Source organism: Ranitomeya variabilis, chromosome 8 (assembly GCF_051348905.1).
Source record: "Ranitomeya variabilis isolate aRanVar5 chromosome 8, aRanVar5.hap1, whole genome shotgun sequence".
Classification (NCBI taxonomy): domain Eukaryota; kingdom Metazoa; phylum Chordata; class Amphibia; order Anura; family Dendrobatidae; genus Ranitomeya; species Ranitomeya variabilis.
The window spans coordinates 203120908-203141968 of record NC_135239.1 but is presented as its reverse complement, the minus strand read 5'-3'; the positions used below and the strand labels follow the sequence as shown (position 1 = coordinate 203141968).

The 21061-nt window shown below is 46.0% G+C and overlaps 1 protein-coding gene across 2 annotated transcripts in view; it reads left to right on the top strand.

The window, feature by feature from the left end:
• The first annotated feature begins 8145 nt into the window (after positions 1–8145).
• The window catches only part of LHFPL4 (LHFPL tetraspan subfamily member 4), a 94038-nt gene continuing 81122 nt past the window's right edge, over positions 8146–21061 (top strand). The window contains exon 1 of one of the 2 annotated variants that reach the window (XM_077276304.1): positions 8146–9305. In XM_077276304.1, the coding sequence (XP_077132419.1) occupies positions 8900–9305 (406 nt within the window). In that variant the 5' untranslated portion in view covers positions 8146–8899. The remainder of the gene's footprint in view (positions 9306–21061) is intronic. The other variant, XR_013218387.1, reaches the window with a different exon arrangement.

The following is a 21061-nucleotide window of genomic DNA, read 5'->3' as shown; positions in this document are numbered from 1 at the left end:
TTACTATATGGAAGACTATAGAAAGCGCATTCTACTATATGGAGGACTATGGGGAGTGCATTATACTATATGGAAGACTATGGGGAGCGCATTATGCTATATGGAGCAGTATGGGGAGTGTATTATATTATATGGAATACTATGGGGAGTGCATTGTCCTATATGGAGGACTATGGGGAGTGTATTATACTAAATGGAGGACTATGGGGCACATTATACTATATGGAAGACTTTGGAGAGCGCATTATACTATATGGAGGACTATGGGGAGTGCATTATACTATATGGAGGACTATGGGGAGTGCATTATACTATATGGAGGACTATGGAGAGTGCATTATACTATATGGAGGACTATGGGGCACATTATACTATATGGAGGACTATGGGGCATGTTATACTATATAGAAAACTATGGGGTGTATTATACTATATGGAGGACTTTGGGGAGTGCATTATGCTATATGGAGCACTATGGGGAGTGTATTATACTATATAGAGGACTATGGGGAGTGTATTATAATATATGGAGGACTATGGGGAGTGTATTATACTATATGGAGGACTATGGGGAGTGCCTTATACTATATGGAGGACTTTGGGGCACATTATACTAAAAGGAGGACTATGGGTGAGCATTATACTATATGGAGGACTATGGGGAGTGCATTATACTACGTTAAGGGATTTTTGGCGTCATTTGCTTCTCTCACTGATGTGACTTTTCACGTATCAGCAAATGCAATATACCTATATAATCCACTACTATAGGACCTTTTATTTATGTCTTCTTTCGATTCATTTCTTGCAGTAGAATAAGCTTTCAGCTCGCCACACAAAAATAATCCCTGATATATATGCTCCAGCCGTTCTGAAAGAAGGATTCCATTAGATGGTAACGATCTTCCAACATATTTCTTATATTCTTACCTATTCTTGCTTCTTGGGGAACAGAATCTGTGATTACGTGATGGCGATATTATATTATATTCTAATGCTCGCTGGCCGACCTGACTCATCTCTGACTCATATCCCACATCTGTCGCTTACCTTTGTAGTTTCTCCCCGCCATCTCCTGGAGATATTTCATATATATAACGCTCTAATGGGTTGATTCCTTTTTTTCTTTTTTATTAAGAGACCCTCAAGCCAGTTGATTAATCTCCCACCCCCCATCCTCAGAATGGCTCACATAATATTCCATGCCCAACTCAGAGGATCAGCTTCTACCTTGTAACACCAACCTGGAGGTGCACTTAAGGCTAGGACTACACAACCTCATATATAGAGTTACAGCAAGTCTAAGACTGAAAATCCACTTGGTCTGTAATTTTTGCAGTGATTGCGGGTTGCAATAGGACACCGTTGACAACCATTGGATTGCAACGTCATGGTCCTCATGACATGCACCTCAAATCGTCTCCTATCCATGCCTGGCTTCCACATGTCTCCAATTCTAGCTTTCTATGTAGGATTTAATAGAGGGCAGTAACCCTTTCAGGTTGCAAAGATCATCATGTCTATGAATTGATGAACAGCACATGGATTTATAAAGGGACATTATAAGTGTAATGCTTCTTTTACCCTCTAGGGGCATTAAATAAGAAATGTAAGGGTTATTCCCAAAATAACAAGTTATTCAGTGTTCATAAAATAGGAGATAATTTGCTGAACCCCAATCCTAAATAAAAACAGAATTGAGTGTTGTTGTGCATGCTCGAGCTCCGCTCCGCTCCATTCATTGTCTATGGGACTGATGAAGAAAGCCAAGTCAGACCCCCAGTGATCTGCAAATGATTCCCTATCCTATTCTTTGGTTATGGGATAACTTATTTTAAACACTTGTTGCCATTTTCTCCCTCTTATTCCAGCTGAGATCAACTTATCTGGAACTGAGGGGGACTTTCCAAAGTGGACAATTCCTTTAAAGCGTGCATCAAGGTCAAATTTCCAAATAGAAGTATATTAGATGATGAGAGAATTTGCAGGAGGACTATATTTTAAGAAATATTAGCTAAAGAGCCCGGCGCAGCCCGGGCATAGTAACTAACTGTGGTTAGTTATAACAAATTATAATGATTATCCTCATCCCTTAGTCCCATACCCATATACCCATCATACATATCCTCCATCCCATAGTCCCGTGCCATATACCCATCATACACATCCTCCATCCCATAGTCCCGTGCCCATATACCCATCATATATCCTCCATCCCATAGTTCCATACCATATACCCGTCATACATAACCTCCAACCCATAGTCCCGTGCCCATATACCCATCACACCTCCATCTCATAGTCCCGTGCCCATATACCCATCACACCTCCTCCATCCCATAGTCCCGTGCCCATATACCCATCATACATATCCTCCATCCCATAGTCCCGTGCCCATATACCCATCACACATCCTCCATCCCATAGTCCCGTGCCCATATACCCATCACACCTCCTCCATCTCATAGTCCCGTGCCCATATACCCATCACACATCCTCCATCCCATAGTCCCGTGCCCATATACCCATCACACATCCTCCATCCCATAGTCCCGTGCCCATATACCCATCATACATATCCTCCATCCCATAGTCCCGTGCCCATATACCCATCATACACATCCTCCATCCCATAGTCCCGTGCCCATATACCCATCATATATATCCTCCATCCCATAGTCCCATGCCCATCTACCCATCACACATCCTCCGTCCCATAGTTCCGTACCCATATACCCATTATGACATAATCTTCGCCATGGCAACCATTCTGACATCGTCACCATGGCAATTTATTATGACATCATCGTCACCATGGCAACCATTATGACATAACCGTCACCATTACAACCTATTATGACATCATCGTCACCATGGCAAAAATTATGACATCACTGTCACCATTGCAACCTGTTATGACATCATCGTCGCCATGGCAGCCATTATGACATCATCTTCTCCATGGCAACCTTTATGAGATCATCGTCACCATGGCAACCATTATGACGTCATTGTCGCCATGGCAACCTTTATGATATCATCATCGCCATGGCAACCATTATGAAATCATCGTTGATACACACATACACTCGTTTTTATATATATATAGATTGGGGGGGATTGGCCCAAATGTCATGGAAAGGGGGAAATAAGCTCAAGTCCCTCCTGCTGAAGGCTTGCAAAAAGTTGTCATAAGGAGGGTGCATTTTGATCCATTCTTTGGGGCCCCATAATCTAAGGACAGCAAGGGTTGCACAATAGAGACCGTTCAGGAGCTAATTTGCACCCAATTTCCGCTTTTCCTGTCCCCTGCAGAAAATGGGATTGGCAGCGGTGTGATGGTCTGTGTTCCCTCCACTGGTTTTCGTTAAATAAAGATATCAATGTAACAACTCATTTAACAGAGGTAGTCAGAGCGAGCTGAGAATGTAATCGCATTACTAAAAATTGTGCAACAAAGTTGCTGACACGGTGACTGCGGCTTCTGGAAAGCGGAGCACAGGAGAACAGATGGAATTGGCCGCTGTCCAGTTCTGTTCCCCTGCAGTCCGCACTGTACGGCTTCGTTTTTTTTGTGTCGGCTTTGTATCTTTTACCCAGAATCAAAATGACTTTGACAACGTGGAGTCCCCTGCCCAGAAAAAAGGAGGGAAAATCCTTTTGTATATTTAATGCATAGGAAATAATGCAAGCTAAATAAAAAAAAATGCAAAAAATAAAAATGATGACGTGCACCTGAAATGGACAAACATTGACTAATTGCGCAGATTCTTATTGGCTGCATGCACAATAGTAAGAAATACTCCACCGCCTGTACATCGGGAGGGACAGCGCTACTGAGCATGTGCGACCACCTTGGTGGTCGTTCTGAGAGGGAATGAGAAGAACAGCAGGGGGCGCCAGAGCTAGTATGTAACAGTGATATCTACACAAAGGAGCATTATATAAAACTATTCCAATCGGAAAAATTACACTGTTATGCCTGATCTAATACAAAATGTGAAATCGAATCATATGACAATCACACCAATAAATTGATATTTTTCAGTTGTGATAAATCTCTGATCACAGAGGATCACAACACTGGGACATCTACTAATCAGGGGATGGAGTGCAGAGAGCAACCGCAGAGATGGAGAGCTTGAACGAAGCAGTGGTTGAGCATGCTTTTACTTCTCCATCCAAACGCTATGGGATTAATGGGGTCAGTATCAATGAATGGAGCAACAGGGGTATTCTGGTTGGAAGTTCCACTATGGGATAGGTTATAACTTTTTGATCAATGGTGGTCTGACAGCTGGGACCCCCACCGAACCTCAGAATAACTCCATTCTAATGGTGATAAAAGTGCCCCCACCAATCTAAAATCTATAACCTATCCAGCGGCAATATCCCTTTAAACTGTGCTGTTGTGCAGTGAGAAGCAATGGGGGTCTCAGGACCCCAATTCTTCTGATCGTGTGGATTGCAGCAGTGGTAATCCCAGCGATAAGGCATTTATCATCTTTATCTATTGTGGGAAACCCCTTGAACACTGTCTATTTACGGGATTTAGAGTGCTGCGATAAAAAGCTCTGACCGCTATTTATTACAGGGGACCTAACAATTACAGTCTACGAGGTGTGAAACCCCAATATAGTCAGGGGCATGACTATAATAGGTGCAAGGGTAGCAATTGCATCCAGTCCGTGGAGCCTAAGGGGCCCAAAAAGTCCCTTTGGCCTTAATGAAACGACCATTACTGTTAAAGACTTGCAATATTTTAGGACCCCATTGGAGCTTTTTGTATTGGGGCTCATGAGCTTCAACTATATAGAGGCTCATGGGCCATAATACAAAATATGCAACCGGATCCCCAACTATCGCTGGTCTTTAATGGTGTTGGTTTATGAAAAAAAATAAACTTTTTTTTTGCTCTCCAGAGCTCCAGGTGCAGCTGCACCCCCTGCACCTTTTATAGTTACACCCCTGCCTATACACGCTGCATAAAAGTCTATTGAACGTGTGAAAATTTAGGATTTTCAGTTCCTCTTTGCCATTGATCCTATTCTTTCATTACCAATGTGTATTGAGGACCCATTTAAGCTCTGAAATCAGTAATAATCATCATAACACGGACCCACGTAAGCCTTATAAAATGCTGACATAATGGGAATTTCTAAAATTCAGTATCATTAATTAATGATTCAAATACTGACTGCCTCAATAGACTAATAACGGTGGAAGAGGATTATATGGAAGATGGAAATGGACAGGAAGATCCTAAAATGGTTTCCATATGACTTTCCCTGTTTTCCATAGTATGGATTAACACCAGAGGCCCCTATGCAAGAACAATATAAAATATGGCATTTTGTAGCCCAACAGCTCATCATAATGCACAATGCCATCTTCTTTGGAGCTGGTAGTGGCCCCCTTATCAACTATGTCCACCCCTGTACCATAGGGCCATATTGGTCTGCATAGGAGCTGTATACACACAATATTAGGACACTTCCTATCAATACTGCTTGTAAACGTATATACAGCATATGAGAGATGAAATAATAGGAAGTCCTAGTAATACTGATCATTGGCTACTACCAGCAGCAATTTCATCAATGGGTTTCACTGACTAATGCAACCCCAATATGTAACAGAAATGGACAGGAATGGACCCATTTAGGAAATTGCACAGAAATTACACCAGGAAAAAAGAAGAGGAGGGGAACAATGCAACGGACAACTTTTCTGTCAGATATCTGTGATTCCCAGAGTTATTATTTCTTTTTAGAACGCCATTGATTCAATGACAGACTGGTACAGAAAAGAGTGATCCGCCTTTGTGGGCTTACAGTCTATAGGGTAATAGGGTAGGGGTTTCCTGCGGCTCTGGTGGTGGTGAGGTGGCAGCTCCGATGGTGGTGAGGCAGCAGCTCTAATGGTGGTGAAGTGGCAGCTCCGATGGTGGTGAAGTGGCAGCTCCGGTGGTGGTAAGGCAGCAGCTCCAATGGTGGTGAGGTGGCAGCTCTGGTGGTGGTGGGGAGGTGGCAGCTCTGGTGGTGAGGTGGCAACTTCAATAGTGGTGAGGTGGAGGCTCCAATGGTGGTGAGGTGGCAGCTCCGATGGTGGTAAGGCAGCAGCTCCAATGGTGGGGAGGTAGCAGCTCTGGTGGTGAGGTGGCAACTTCAATAGTGGTGAGGTGGCAGCTCTGGTGAGATAGCAGCTCTAGTGGTGGTGGGGAGGTGGTAGTCCTGGTGGTGAGGTGGCAGCTTTGGTGGTGGTGGTGAGGTGGCAGCCCTGGTCGTGAGGTGGCAGCTTTGGTGGTGAGGAGGCAGCACTGGTGGTGAGATGGCAGCTCTGGTGGTGGTGCGAAGGTGGCAGCCCTGCTGGTAAGGTGGCAGCTCCGATGGTGGCGAGGTGGCAGCTCCGATGGTGGTGAGGTGGCAGCTCCGATGGTGGTAAGGCAGCAGCTCCAATGGTGGTGAGGTGGCAGCTCTGGTGGTGAGGTGGCAACTTCAATAGTGGTGAGGTGGCAGCTCTGGTGGTGAGATGGCAACTCTAGTGGTGGTGGGGAGGTGGCAGCCCTGGTGGTGAGGTAGCAGCTCTGGTGGTGGTGGTGAGGTGGCAGCTCCGGTGGTGGTAAGGCAGCAGCTCCAATGGTGGTGAGGTGGCAGCTCTGGTGGTGATGTGGCAGCTCTGGTGGGGAGGTGGCAGCTTTGGTGGGGAGGTGGCAGCTCTGGTGGTGAGATGGCAGCTTTGGTGGTGGTGAGGTGGCAACTCTGGTGGTGGTGGGGAGTTGGCATCCCTGGTGGTGAGGTGGCAGCTCTGGTGGCGGGAGGTGGCAGCTCCAATGGTGGTGGTGGGGTGGCTGCGCCAATGGTGGTGAGGTGACAGCTTCAATGGTGGTGAGATGACAGCTTCGATGATGGTGAGGTGGCAGCTCCTATGGTGGTCGTGAGGTGGCAGTTCTGGTGGTGGTGAGGTGCCAGCTCTAAAGGTGGTGAAGTGGCAGCGGGGTCATTACAGGCTGTAGCTTTCTTGAAGAGATGGGTCTTCAGGTCCCATCTGAAGGAACCGAATGTGGTGGATAATCGGACGTGTTGGGGCACAGAATTCCAGAGGATGGGGGCTACTTGGGAGAAGTCTTGGAGGTGATTGGATGAGGAGTGTATAAGTGTGGAGGAGAGAAGGAGGTCTTGGGAGGACCGGAGATTACGTGTGGAAAGCTAGTAAGGAGATTAGTTTGGAACTATACGGAGGAGAAAGATTATGGATGGCTTTGTAGGTCAGTGTCAGTAGTTTGAACTGGTAATTGGGAGTCTATGAAGGAATTTGCAGAGGGGAGAAGTGGAGGATTAATGAGGAGAGAGATGGATTCGTTGTGCAGCAGAGTTAAGGAAGGACTGGAGGATGCGAGAGTCTTAGCAGGGAGACCATAGAAGAGGATATTGAAGTAGTCAAGGTGGGAGATGATGAGGGTATGTAGTAACATTTTGGTAGATTCCGGGTTGGGGAAAGGACGGATTCTGGAGATATTTTGAGCTGGAGACGACAGGAGGTGGCGAGAGTTTGGATGACTATTTTGAAGGACAGGGCAGAGTCGAGGGTCACTCCGAGGAAGCGGGCTTCCAGTACAGGGGAAAGTGTGTTGTCATTTGTTGTCATAGATAGCTCAGTTAGGGGGGTTAGGTGAGATGATGAGATGTCCTTACCCTTCCCCCAGTCACCAGACCTGAATTATAGCTCCAACCGATGAATTTGGGCAGCCAAATAATGCAACTTTAACTACACCGCTTAGAAGATAACCTGGAAGAACCACACTAAGCAGAAGAAGATTGAATGCAAATTTTTGGAATCCTTAAAGACTTATTTTTTTTTAGGATGGGGGTGTCCCTACTTATATTTGCATAAATGATGCAGTTACACTGTATTTGATGCCATCTAAGGCTTTTTCCAGTCTTCTCATTCCTGGTGCCTTTATATAATGAGCTATCCAAATATTATGCCAGTCCACATCATTAGGAAGATGAATACAGATGGAATAATTGTGAGACACCGGAGTGAAATTCTATGTATTTATGTCTAATGAAGATGAACAGGATCAGTGGTCTTTCCTGGCCCCTAGTGGGCACATGCCACATCACATCACCAGCCTGGCACTGCACAGTGAGGGATGGCTGTCTGAGCAGCGCAGCTGAGCCAATGCCTTGGTCACAGTCAGTCTGGCCACCCTGTGTCTGGCTGGAGATGTAATTATTAGAGGAGACTCCTTGCTGTGATCTAATCCTACCTGCCTCTTCCTGCCAGGAGGATTATTATTATAGCACTGAGTATGGGGGGTGATGGATGGAGGAAGGCTCCAGTGCTGGTTATTATGCTCTGCTTTGGTTGCATTCTTATTGTGCCAATGATTTGATCAGAAAACAGATGAGATCAGAGCCTGGGAAATAGTCCCCCCTTTTTTCTTTTTTTTCCTTCTGCCCAAATCTGCATTACAGCGGGGGCGCGCACAGGCTCGGGAGCGCGCAGCAGGCAGCAGAAGGAAGCACAGCAAAGATGGAGTCCCAGCAGCTGCAGGGAGGGATGAAGTCAGCCAAGTCTCTGCCGTTGCATTGACACTGCTATTTTCTCTCCCAGCCCCCACAGATGGCAAGGGTCTGTGGCATCACTAAGCATTGCTCTGCTTCTCTCCAGCTCTGCCACCCAGGGCATCTGTCATTGATGTTGCTCCCAGGGACTCTGCTATGTCTGATTAGCTGGGTACCACTCTCTCCATCCTCTCCAGGAGTCTAGTGCTGGAATCCTGCTCCACCTGGGGGATCATCTCCAACAAACCGCATGCCAAGGCTAAGGTCGCATGGGCAATCTGCATAGCCACTTGTCATAGGGTTGTCGTGTCCAGAGATCTCCTGCCAAGATGCTCCCTTCCCAAGAAGCCTCCAAGCTCTACCATGACAATTACATGAGGAACTCCAGAGCCATAGGCGTCCTATGGGCCATTTTTACCATCTGCTTTGCCATCATCAATGTGGTGGTCTTCATACAACCCTACTGGATAGGGGACAGTGTCAATACACCCAAGCCTGGCTACTTTGGGCTTTTCCACTACTGTGTAGGCAATGGAGCAGGCAACAGAGAGTTCACCTGCAGGGGATCCTTCACAGATTTCAGCACCATTCCTTCAGGAGCTTTCAAGGCAGCTGCTTTTTTTGTGCTGCTGTCCATGGTGCTGATCCTGGGCTGCATCACCTGCTTTGCCCTCTTCTTCTTCTGCAACACAGCCACTGTGTACAAGATCTGCGCCTGGATGCAGCTGTTTGCAGGTAAGGGGGAGCCACATCCACAATGGCTGTCAATGGGAAGAGGGGTTCACTCTCTATAGGTTGCAATGGCTGCAGTTACCCTCTAATTCATGGCCAGGGCTTGGGTGGAAACGGCTTCCAGTTCTTTCTTTATTTTTATTTATTTATTTGTATCCAGAAAGGTAAACAATGCGATAAGATTCCATCCAGGAGTTCCTTCATTCTAAATCTTCCTCTTGTCTACAATCCTAGGATTGCTGCTCCTGAGTTGGTTAATTCTCCTCCATATGCACCTGCCGGTATCAGGACTTCTTTAATATTTCATGGTCAACTTTTATTTACTTATAATAGTCAACAAGTTCAAAGTTCTTATCAAATTGGCTTATTCCATGTGCAATAATACTGGTTTTTATGGTCAAGAAAAGTTAACCCAATGGGGATTTGATGACAAAGTAGTCAGCGGTTCATGAGTTTTTACTACTTCTATGTAGAGAGTCACAATGGTTACGTAAAGAACCAATATGGTGGTTTCTTCTTATATTAGAATTTACTTTCCCATTCTTTTCTTCTGCAGCATTGAATGATATGACTACATACAGCCTGGACTTAGAGGGGAGGCATGGGACTGGGGTTGGGTTACGAAAAGGCAACCCCCCTGGCAGCTACATGGTCACATAATCCTTTTTTTTGGCCAGTTTTACCAGAGCTAATACTATTTTATTGATTGTAAGTGCATGTATCTATCCGGTCGTATAACACCACTGCGAAGTTGGAGTCGGCAAAGTGTGATTTGGCTGGAAGTTGAATGTCAGTGTGAATTGCGGCTGATTGATGGTTTTCATTATAGGAGGTTTGGTATAGAGACAAGGTGCAGAGTTCTAGTAAAAGCCCCTTCTTGTGTCTGGAATCAGTCATTAGTCATATAGAGTCAGAGGTAAAGAAAATGAAAGGTGCACTCTAATGTAAATGCAAGGGATTACCTTCCGAGAGGATAGGACTGACTCAGTGGCTACGGAGTGACAAATGACACACCGAGCCCAGCAATGACATCTTACTGGTTCATATTTCAGATGTAAATTGATTTACAGCTTTCCTGTCTTAACATTAATTACCAAAGATGACAAGTTGCTATTTCATTCCGTTTTGGTTTTTTTTTCTTCAAAAAAAAAAGGAGCTGCGTTTTGTAAAAAGCCTTAACTCATAGGGTTGCCTAGCAATACAGAGAGGAAAAAAAGAAAAAAACCTTGGTCTTCAAAGGGAAACCCCAGTTTTCTGCAGCCAGGTATCACTCTGATATTCTTCCTGATACATGAATAGAATTCCAGAAGTGCAGTGAAGACTGAATCAATAGTGACTTATTTCCCTTGAGAATCCATATGGACATTATTAATTCTGGTTATTGTTTTTTTTTAATGGACAGTTAGTTCCAAAAGTTCATTAGCTCCATACCCCCATCTAGAGATGTGTCTTCTCTGTTGTTAAAAGTGATCAGAATATGCATCCAAATGTTGTCAGCTATGGTTTACAGATTTTTACAAAGTGGCATTAGTCACGTATAAGGGATACTCGTAATCTATACAGCATGAATAATTCCTTGTATACCGGCTCGGATTGCCTTATTGACTCATTTGGAGCCTATATATAAGTGCATGCATTTTTAATGTAGCATCGGAGTAATGCACAGCTTTACAGCATAGGATGATGTGGGGTTTTTTTTGTTTTTTTTTTGCATTAGTTCAAATCATTTGCCTGCACCCAAGCCCGGGAGCCACTTCTACCTCTGGACCCCCTTTAGATTTGCCGCTGCCCCCCAGTGATGGGTCCTGCACCTAATCAGATACCATCACTGGCGAAATCCCAATGCAAATGCCTTTTTTCCCCTCCCATTAGAACCAGTAAGGATCTACTGGTTTAATTGAATACTGGTGCCATCAGTCCCCAGAGAATAGTACTGTGCTAGATGCAAATTTTGCTAACAGATCAGGATGCCCCCATTATCCAGTGGTTGCCTAAAGGTGCTTATATATGGTAGCTTTCCAGATTCCGACGACGACCAAGGGAGCATATATCATAAATGCACGACGTCCGTCTACCGTGCAAATATTTCGGTGCCTTATGGCACCACTCGCCGGCCATTGCTGGGGTAAGTCAGCAATCACAATGTGGAAAGCTTCTCTCGCGTCCGCCATCGCTGAGATAATCTTTGCTAAATACACCTAAGTGCGGCGTTTTTTTTTAACCAAATCCCCCTGATTGTATTAGGATCGAGTGTAAACACCGCATTTGCAGGAAGCGTCGTAACGGGGAATCTCTCCGCTGAAAAATGAGGTCACTCCGACTATAAATAAAGCAGAAGATCCGACATACGACATGCTCCGTCCTATGGGAATGATTACTGGATGGGCACCCGTAGGAGCTGGCTTTTCAGAATAGTCTGGAACACGTCTTTTTTACCAGCGGGTGTCAGGACAGTAGGTTACATTTTTGGCCCTGGTTCTACCGTTTTACATTAAAGCTTTATTCCATCGCAACCCAATGAGACGATCAACCGATCGCCGCCGGTCCAGTGTCTCTTACCAGCAGTCACAGTGACCACTGCAGGTTAACAGTAGAATTGCATGTTCCCATTTTAATTAATTTCCCATCTACTCCATGTGCGCCAGAGCAAAGGAGAATATCTTGTTTTTTGGCACTTAAAGGAGGTAACACAACTCAATGACGTCCGTATATCATATAGACTCTCATATATACTCTATATACTCATCACCACCCGAGCTGCCACCTCACCACCACCCGAGCTGCCGCCTCACCACCACCCGAGCTGCCGCCTCGCCACCACCCGAGCGGCCGCGTCACCACCACCCGAGCTGCCGCCTCACCACCACCCGAGCTGCCGCCTCACCACCACCCGAGCAGCCGCCTCACCACCACCAGAGCTGCCGCCTCACCACCACCCGAGCGGCTGCCTTACCACCACCCGAGCTGCCGCCTCACCACCACCCGAGCTGCCGCCTCACCACCACCCGAGCTGCCGCCTCACCACCACCCGAGCTGCCGCCTCACCACCACCAGAGCTGCCCCCTCACCACCACCAGAGCTGCCCCCTCACCACCACCCGAGCTGCCCCCTCACCATCACCCGACCGGCCACCTCACCACCCGAGCTGCCGCCTCACCACCACCAGAGCTGCCACCTCACCACCACCAGAGCTGCCACCTCACCACCACCAGAGGTGCCGCCTCACCATCACCAGAGCTGCCGCACCCCCGACCTTCTGTCTCTTCCCCATTACCCCATAGAATGTAAGTCCGCAAGGACAGGGTCCTCTCCCCTCTGTACCAGTCTGTCATTGTAAATTTGTTTACTGTAAACGATATCTATAACCTTGTACGTAACCCCTTCTCATGTACATCACCTTGGAATTAATGGTGCTATATAAATAAATAATAATAATATGTATATTACCACGTTTAGCGCCTACTTGACCTACACGACCTATTATTCAGAGGGTACATCACATAAGATTACGACTATGATTGGGTCAAAGTGGTTATCCCTTATAAAATGTAAGCCCCTCCCCCCTCAATCGTCTGATCGCTGCAGGTGCGGCTTCAGGGATCAGCTTTACAATTTGCTTGCAGTGGCCACTACTGGACAAATGTGGTACTACAACCAAGCCTTTCAAATCGATGGTCAGATATGTAATGCCTAACGAGGCTGGGTCCTCCAGAGTGTCTCTCCACCCAGGCTAATAAATGGGGCTTCTATATGACATCCATATGTCCTAATCAGGTATATAGAAAGGGGGCTGCCTTCAGGAGAAGTCTCCATTAATAAAAAAAATGAACCTTTTTTTATCATTATAATTTGAGGTGCTGTTGACTCCTCTTTAGTGCACACATTGTAGATGCAGCACGGTTTTGCAGCTTTCATAGGTTTTTCTTACATTTATCACCAACGATTGTCATTTACCATTTTTTTTATTTATCAGTATTAGTATTCCAGATGTGACTCTGCACCCGGCCACTGGAGGGTTAACCGCTTCACACATCAAATGCATCCCGAGTAATGCGCCATCGAGGCGTAGTAACAGCGAGATAGCGGCTCTTCTCATCGCCTCCCCATTGTTATATCATGAGTCATAGAGGTAGAGAAGCGCGGATTCCAACCTCATCATCCTGGGAAAGTAATACTACCGCCATCCGTAACAATGAGCAGACATCAATCGTCACTGCAGCCTGAATTCTATTATTACTTCCCAAATCCGTGCAAAATTGGAGCCATATTCAATCCTGAACCAATAGTCAGCTCATCAAGGTATTACCCAACACAAAGAAGACACTTTTTTTTTTTTAGGAACAGCGCCGCTCTTGCTCACAGGCTGTGTGTGGAATTGCAGCTCATGGAAAAGAGTGGTGCTGTTTTGAGAACCAAAAACCCAGGCCCTGCTATCTAATCCCCGGGTACCTCGGATGGGGTACATGTCTCTCTATCATATTGACTAAAGATTTAATTTAGTCTAGAAATATCTGCCAAACAGATCTGTTGGCGCACAAATATCAGCTGCTTCTGACGCGCCATCTGTTCTTCTGTCCAAGACGTTGTGAAGCGCATCTTCCTCCAGTGCTTAGCAGACTATAATTAGCTGTAGGCAACATCACAAAGACACGGAGCCCGGTGTAAAACATTTATGAGCAAATGCTCTCAGTATTAGTCCTGTTTAGTATTAGTTCTGCTCAGTATTAGTCCTGCTCTGTCCTCTTTAGTATTAGTCCTGCTTGGTATTAGTCCTGCTCAGTCCTGTTTAGTATTAGGCCGGCCTCACACTAGCGAGTTTTACGGACGTATGAGCGCATAAACTACGTCCGTAAAATTCGCATTACACACGGCCCAATGATTCCCTATGTCCCAGCTCCTATTAGCCGTATATTACGGATCTGTATTATACGGCTTTCTACGGCCGTAGAAAATCGCAGCATGCTGCGTTTGTCACCGTATTGCGCAAAAAAATCACCAATGAAAGTCTATGGGGGCGAGAAAAATACGGATTCCACACGGACCAGCAGTGTGACTTGCGAGAAATACGCAGGGGTGTTCTATAGAAAAGCCGGTAATTCAATTTCCGGCTTTTCATTTCTCCTTCCCAAACCCGACAGGATATGAGACATGGTTTACATACAGTAAACCATCTCATATCCCTTTTTTTCTCTTCGCCACGACAGCACCCACTGAGAGAGGGGATCTGCCCCTAGGAACAGGAAACCCTATGGAGAGATAAAAAGGGGCGGTCCCCTCGCTCCCACAGTTTTGGTTTCCTGTTCCTACGGGAATCCATGGAGAGAAGAGGATACCCAGCCTGGATGCCGCCTGCGCGGTTTACCTTAGAGGACGGCAGGGGCTCCAGGGCTGGAAGCAGCGTCGGGGGTCCTGTCTCAGTTTCCCCCCTCTGCTGGCAGACGCCGTGAGGCCAGGACGGTGGTTGCTGGCTCTCGGGATACCAGCCGGTTTCGTCTGCGGGAGCAACGCTGTGATGCGGTCAGCGTCGCGCCGTTCTCGGCGGACGCATACACAGCATGGAGCCCCAGTGTATTCCCCCGGAAATACAGGTAACTTCCGGGGTGATGGAGGAGGAGGGGGACAGCGCCTGCGCTGACACCGGCGGCAGCGCAGGCCCATACAGTGTGGCCGCGACCCGGAAGTGACTAGCGCTTCCGGGTACAACCGGAAGAAGATGGCGGCCCCCATATGAAAGGACGCCGGCGATGTCGCTCCGGCGTCCACTATGGATTCTGCGCAGGACGCTGTGATGTCTTCTTTAGAAGCCACCGCATCCACTCCACGCAGCCATGCCAGCACCAGCCGCTCTAAGCAGAGCGGATCTTCTAGGAAAAGCAAGTCGGATCGTGCTATTCCTCAACCCGTGCCTCAGTCTCCTCCTCACCAGCCGGTACCTTCACAAACAGCTTCACTGGGTGAGTGTATATCTACCCTATTTAGGCTGATTACTGTTCCCTCTCCCTCACACCCTAGGCCAAAAGGACTGAAAAAACGAAACACAGACAGTGTGCGTTATGTCTCCAGCCCCTTCCGGATAGTCATAAAAAGAGGCTGTGTAAACCGTGTATTGACTCTACCCTACGGGAAGAAGCCTCGGTTAGATCTGAGGATATTAGGGTCATGATCAGGGAAGAATTACGAGCCTTACATGGTTCGGACAAAGAGCCACGTACTAAAGTGAAAAAAGGATACGTTTCCCCTATATCTGACCAGTCGTCTGACAGAGAAAATGCAGACTCGGACATTTCCCGTGAATACGTTTCCACTGATGAGGATCAAGATACATGCTTTCCCACCGATAGCATTGATAACCTGGTAAAATCAGTCTGCAACACCATGGGTATTGAAGATTCTAAGGTCCCTAAAACGCAGCAGGATATCATGTTCGCTGGTCTGTCAGAAAAGAAAAGGCCCTCCTTTCCTGTAATATCAGCGGTAAAAGATCTAATCAAGAAAGAGTGGGAAAGCCAGGGGCAAAGGGGTTTACCACCAACCTCAAAAAGACGTTATCCCTTCAATGATGACGAGTTCTTATTATGGTCAAAAGCCCCGAAGGTGGATGCGGCAGTGGCATCCACATCCAAAAAATCCTCACTGCCCGTGGAGGATTCGGGTTCATTACAAGACCCATTGGACCGCAAAACCGACTCTCTTTTAAAAAGAGCTTGGGAGTCATGTACGGGAGCCTTTAGGCCGGCAATATCGGCTACATGCACCGCTAGGTCCATGCTAGTCTGGCTAAATGACTTGGAGGAAGGACTAAAAAGCGGTCTCTCTAGAGACAGATTAATGTCCTCTATACCCCTGATCAGAGGGGCTACAGCCTTCCTGGCGGACTCATCTGCTGACTCCATACGCTTGGCGGCTAAGTCAGCGGGACTCACGAATGCAGCACGTAGAGCCCTGTGGCTTAAAGGATGGAAGGGTGATCCCCAAACAAAATCTAAATTGTGTGGCCTCCCGTGTCAGGGTGAGTACCTGTTTGGTACTAAACTAGACGAAATTTTAACTAAAGCGGGAGAGAGGAAGAAGGGCTTCCCTAACGTTAATTACCTTCCATCCTATAGGAGAGCATTCCGGAAGCCCGTGTTTAATAAAAGGAAAGATTTTAAGAACCAAGACCGCTGGGCCACTAGAGACACCAAACAAAGGGGGGCATTCTTTGGGAAGCGCCCTTTCAAACCTGAGGACAAACCCCGTTAGAGCGGATCTACCTGTGGGAGGTAGATTATCCTCCTTCTCAGATAAATGGCGGCTGATAACATCAAATAGTTGGGCAAATGATCTTGTCACCTCCGGCTTAAAATTAAGATTTTCCCGAGTCCCTCCGGACTCATTTCTATTGACTTCATTAAAATCTCAATCACAACAGGAGGCATTGGAGCAGGAAGTAATGAGTCTTCTGTCCAAGGGGGTTCTGGTGGAAGTTCCACTTCCTCAGGAGGGCAAAGGGTTTTACTCCCCTTTATTTCTAATACCAAAACCGGATGGATCATTCAGAACCATTATAAACCTTAAGAAATTAAACACCTTCTTAGAAAATCAAACCTTTAAAATGGAGTCTATCCGATCCACCATAAAACTCCTGTTTCCCCATTGCTTTATGACGGTTCTGGACCTGAAAGATGCGTATTACCATCTCCCAATCTTTAAAGAACATCAACAATATCTCCGCGTGGCGGTTGTCATAAAAGGATATATACGGCACTTTCAGTATACAGCAATGCCCTTTGGACTATCAATTGCTCCAAGGGTATTCACTAAACTAATGTCAGAGGTCATGTCATTTCTAAGATTAAAAGACACCCTCATAATCCCATATCTAGACGACCTTTTAGTGGTAGGAAAATCCCCCTCACAATGTCAACAAAGGTTAAGTCACATGATTTCATCCTTGCAGAACTTAGGATGGATAATAAATTGGGAAAAATCTAGGCTGATCCCAACGACTCGGCAAGTATTTTTGGGGATTATATTAGATTCTATAAGTCAAAGATGTTTTCTCCCAGAATCTAAACAAATAACGGTGAGGAATAAAGTTCAGTCTATACTAGATAAACCCATAATTTCCCTTCGGGAAGGTATGTCCTTACTTGGCTCCTTCACGTCATGTATCCCGGCGGTTCCATGGGCCCAATTCCACTCGAGGTGCTTACAGTATGCAATTTTGCATGAGGAGATAAAATTACAAGGGCGGTTAGACGGTAAAATATCCCTTTCTAATGACGTAATCCAATCTCTAACCTGGTGGCTACAACCAGATCATCTAATTAGCGGGGTTCCCTGGGAAATTAAACCCTCAAACATAATATTTACGGATGCCAGCCCTCATGGTTGGGGGGCACACTTGGGGGACCAGGTTGACCAAGGGTTATGGTCGGTTACGGAGTTAGACGACTCGTCTAATAAAAAAGAACTAAAAGCCATCTATCATGCCCTATGTGAATTCCTCCCACAGTTGCACGGAACACATACCAGGGTACTCTCAGACAACATGACATCAGTGGCTTACGTCAACCATCAAGGCGGAACAAGATCAGGCACTCTCATGTCTATAGCCGAAAACATCTTGACTATAGCCGAAAATCATCTTCTGTCCTTATCAGCACTACATGTCCAAGGGATAGACAACGCAAAAGCAGACTTTCTCAGTCGTCATACCCTCCATCAAGGGGAGTGGATGTTAAATCGTCGGATATTCAATATGATAACTATAAAATGGGGTATACCCGACATAGATCTCTTCGCTACAAGGGACAACAGGCAAGTGAAAACATTCGCCTCAATGTTCCGGACAGACAACCCCGATGTTCTCGACGCCCTCCAGATTCCGTGGACATTTCAGAAAGCGTATGCCTTTCCCCCGATGATTCTTCTTCCAACAGTAATCAGGAAGATAAGGGAGGACAGAGCGAATGTGATCTTAATTGCCCCGTTCTGGCCAAAGAGACCATGGTTTTCTCTGCTCAGAGCCATGTCCATCTCGGATCCATGGATTCTCCCAGAGAATCAAGATCTGCTTTTCCAGGGGCCCTTCAACCACCCTCATGTGAAGGGTCTGCGGTTGACAGACTGGGATTTGAGAGGCAGCTGTTAAAGTTAAGGGGCTTCTCTGATAAAGTAATTGATACCCTACTGCTGAGTAGGAAAAGATCCACTACATCGATCTATGTAAAAGTATGGAAGAAATTTTTAAGCCTCTATCCCTCAGCCCTGTCAAAGGAAATTCCAGTCTCTCTCATTCTCGAATTTCTCCAGAAAGGACGGGACTTAGGCCTTTCAGTTAATACCTTAAGAGTGCAAGTTTCTGCGCTAGGGGCTCTGTATAGTCACAACGTTGCGGGAGATAGGTGGATATCCAGATTCATTTCAGCCTGCCAGAGAGCAGAACCAGTCCATATTCCCAACTCACCTCCTTGGGATGTTAATCTGGTCCTTGAAGCCTTGACAGATCACCCATTTGAGCCTCTACATTCTGCTCACATTAAACATGTCTCCCTCAAGACTGCTCTTCTTGTTGCCTTAGTATCGGCAAGAAGGGTAAGTGACATACAGGCACTATCAGTAGATCCTCCATTTATGTCAATATTGCCAGATAGGATTGTCCTAAAAACAGACCCTTCCTACTTACCTAAAATGTGTACTAAATTCCATAGATCTCAAGAAATTCTTCTTCCTACCTTCTATAATAACCCTACTAATCAGGAAGAAGAAAAGTACCATACTTTAGATGTGAGAAGGGCTGTGATAACCTATCTAGACAGGACTAGTCCCTGGAGGAAGAGCAGGGCTCTCTTTGTTTCCTTCCAGGGTCAAAGGAAAGGAGCTGGTGTTACTAAAGGCACATTATCCCGATGGATTCGGGAGGCGATATACCTGGCCTATTCATCTAAAGGGGAAGATCCACCTGAGACTGTAAAGGCACACTCCACCCGGGCGATAGCATCATCCTGGGCAGAGCGGGGAGAGGTTCCAATAGAACTCATATGTAAGGCCGCAACCTGGTCGTCCCCTACTACCTTCTATAGTCACTATAGACTAGATTTATCTGCCTCCACTGACCTGTGTTTCAGTAGATCAGTTCTTAACACGATAATCCCCCCCAAATGACTATCTCTGAAAGTCTCTCAGTGGGTGCTGTCGTGGCGAAGAGAAAACACCGGATTACGTACCGGTAATGCTCTTTTATAGAGCCACGACAGCACCCCTTCACTTCCCTCCCTTATATATTAGTTTGCATATGAGCACGGATAAGGGTGATTGGTTCTTGTAAATATTAGTAGTCTAAGATAAAATGATAATAAAATTGCCTACTAATACTGGTGGGCGGTTCCTCGCAATCTCTGTAACCCAAACTGTGGGAGCGAGGGGACCGCCCCTTTTTATCTCTCCATAGGGTTTCCTGTTCCTAGGGGCGGATCCCCTCTCTCAGTGGGTGCTGTCGTGGCTCTATAAAAGAGCATTACCGGTACGTAATCCGGTGTTTTTTGCATATTCCACACTACTGTTAGTAGTGTGTATGTGCAAAATTTTGGCGCTGTAGCTGCTAAAATAAAGGGTTAAATTGCGGAAAAAATTGGCGTGGGCAATTTTCTCCGCCAGAGTGGTAAAGCCAGTGACTGAGGGCAGATATTAATAGCCAGGAGAGGGTCCATGGTTATTGGCCCCCCCGTGGCTAAAAACATCTGCCCCCAGCCACCCCAGAAAAGGCACATCTGGAAGATGCGCCTATTCTGGCACTTGGCCACTCTCTTCCCACTCCCGTGTAGCAGTGGGATATGGGGTAATGAAGGGTTAATGTCACCTTGCTATTGTAAGGTGACATTAAGCCAGATTAATAATGGAGAGGCGTCAATTATGTCACCTATCCATTATTAATCCAATATTACTAAATGGTTAATAAAACACACACACATTATTACAAAGTATTTTAATGAAATAAAGACACATGTTGTTGTAATATTTTATTAGACTCTTAATCCATCGTCCTGAAACAAAGTAAAAAAAACAAACAACAATATTCCATACCTTCCATCGTTATGTCCCACGATGTAAATCCATCTGAAGGGGTTAAATCATTTTACAGCCAGGAGCTGTGCTAATGCACTAGCTCGTGCCTGTAAAACCCCGGGTACTGAAAGGAAAGCAGGGTGATCTTTAGTTGCGGTGATGCGCCCTCTTCTGGATGTACTCATGAACTGTAGCCTTGGAAAAGTTCCCACGCTCGAGTTCATATGAGGACATCCAGCAGAGGGCGCCTCACCGCAACTCAAGGTAACTACAGGTCACCCAGCTTTCCTTTCAGTACCCGGGGCTTTACAGGCACGAGCGAGTGCATTAGCACAGCTCCTGGCTGTAAAATGATTTAACCCCTGCAGATGGATTTACATCGTGGGACATAACAACGGAAGGTATGGAATATTGTTGTTTGTTTTTTTTAACTTTGTTACAGAACGAGGGTCTTCAGGTGGATTAAGAGTCTAATAAAATATTAGGCTATTAATAATTGCCCTCAGTCACTGGCTTTACCACTCTGGCGGAGAAAATTGCGCAGGAGCCCACGCCAATTTTTTCCGCGATTTAACCCTTTATTTTACAAGCTAGAGCGCCCAAATTTTGCACATACACACTACTAACATTAGTAGTGTGGAATATGCAAAAAAAAAGGGGATATGAGATGGTTTACTGTATGTAACCCATGTCTCATATCCTGTCGGGTT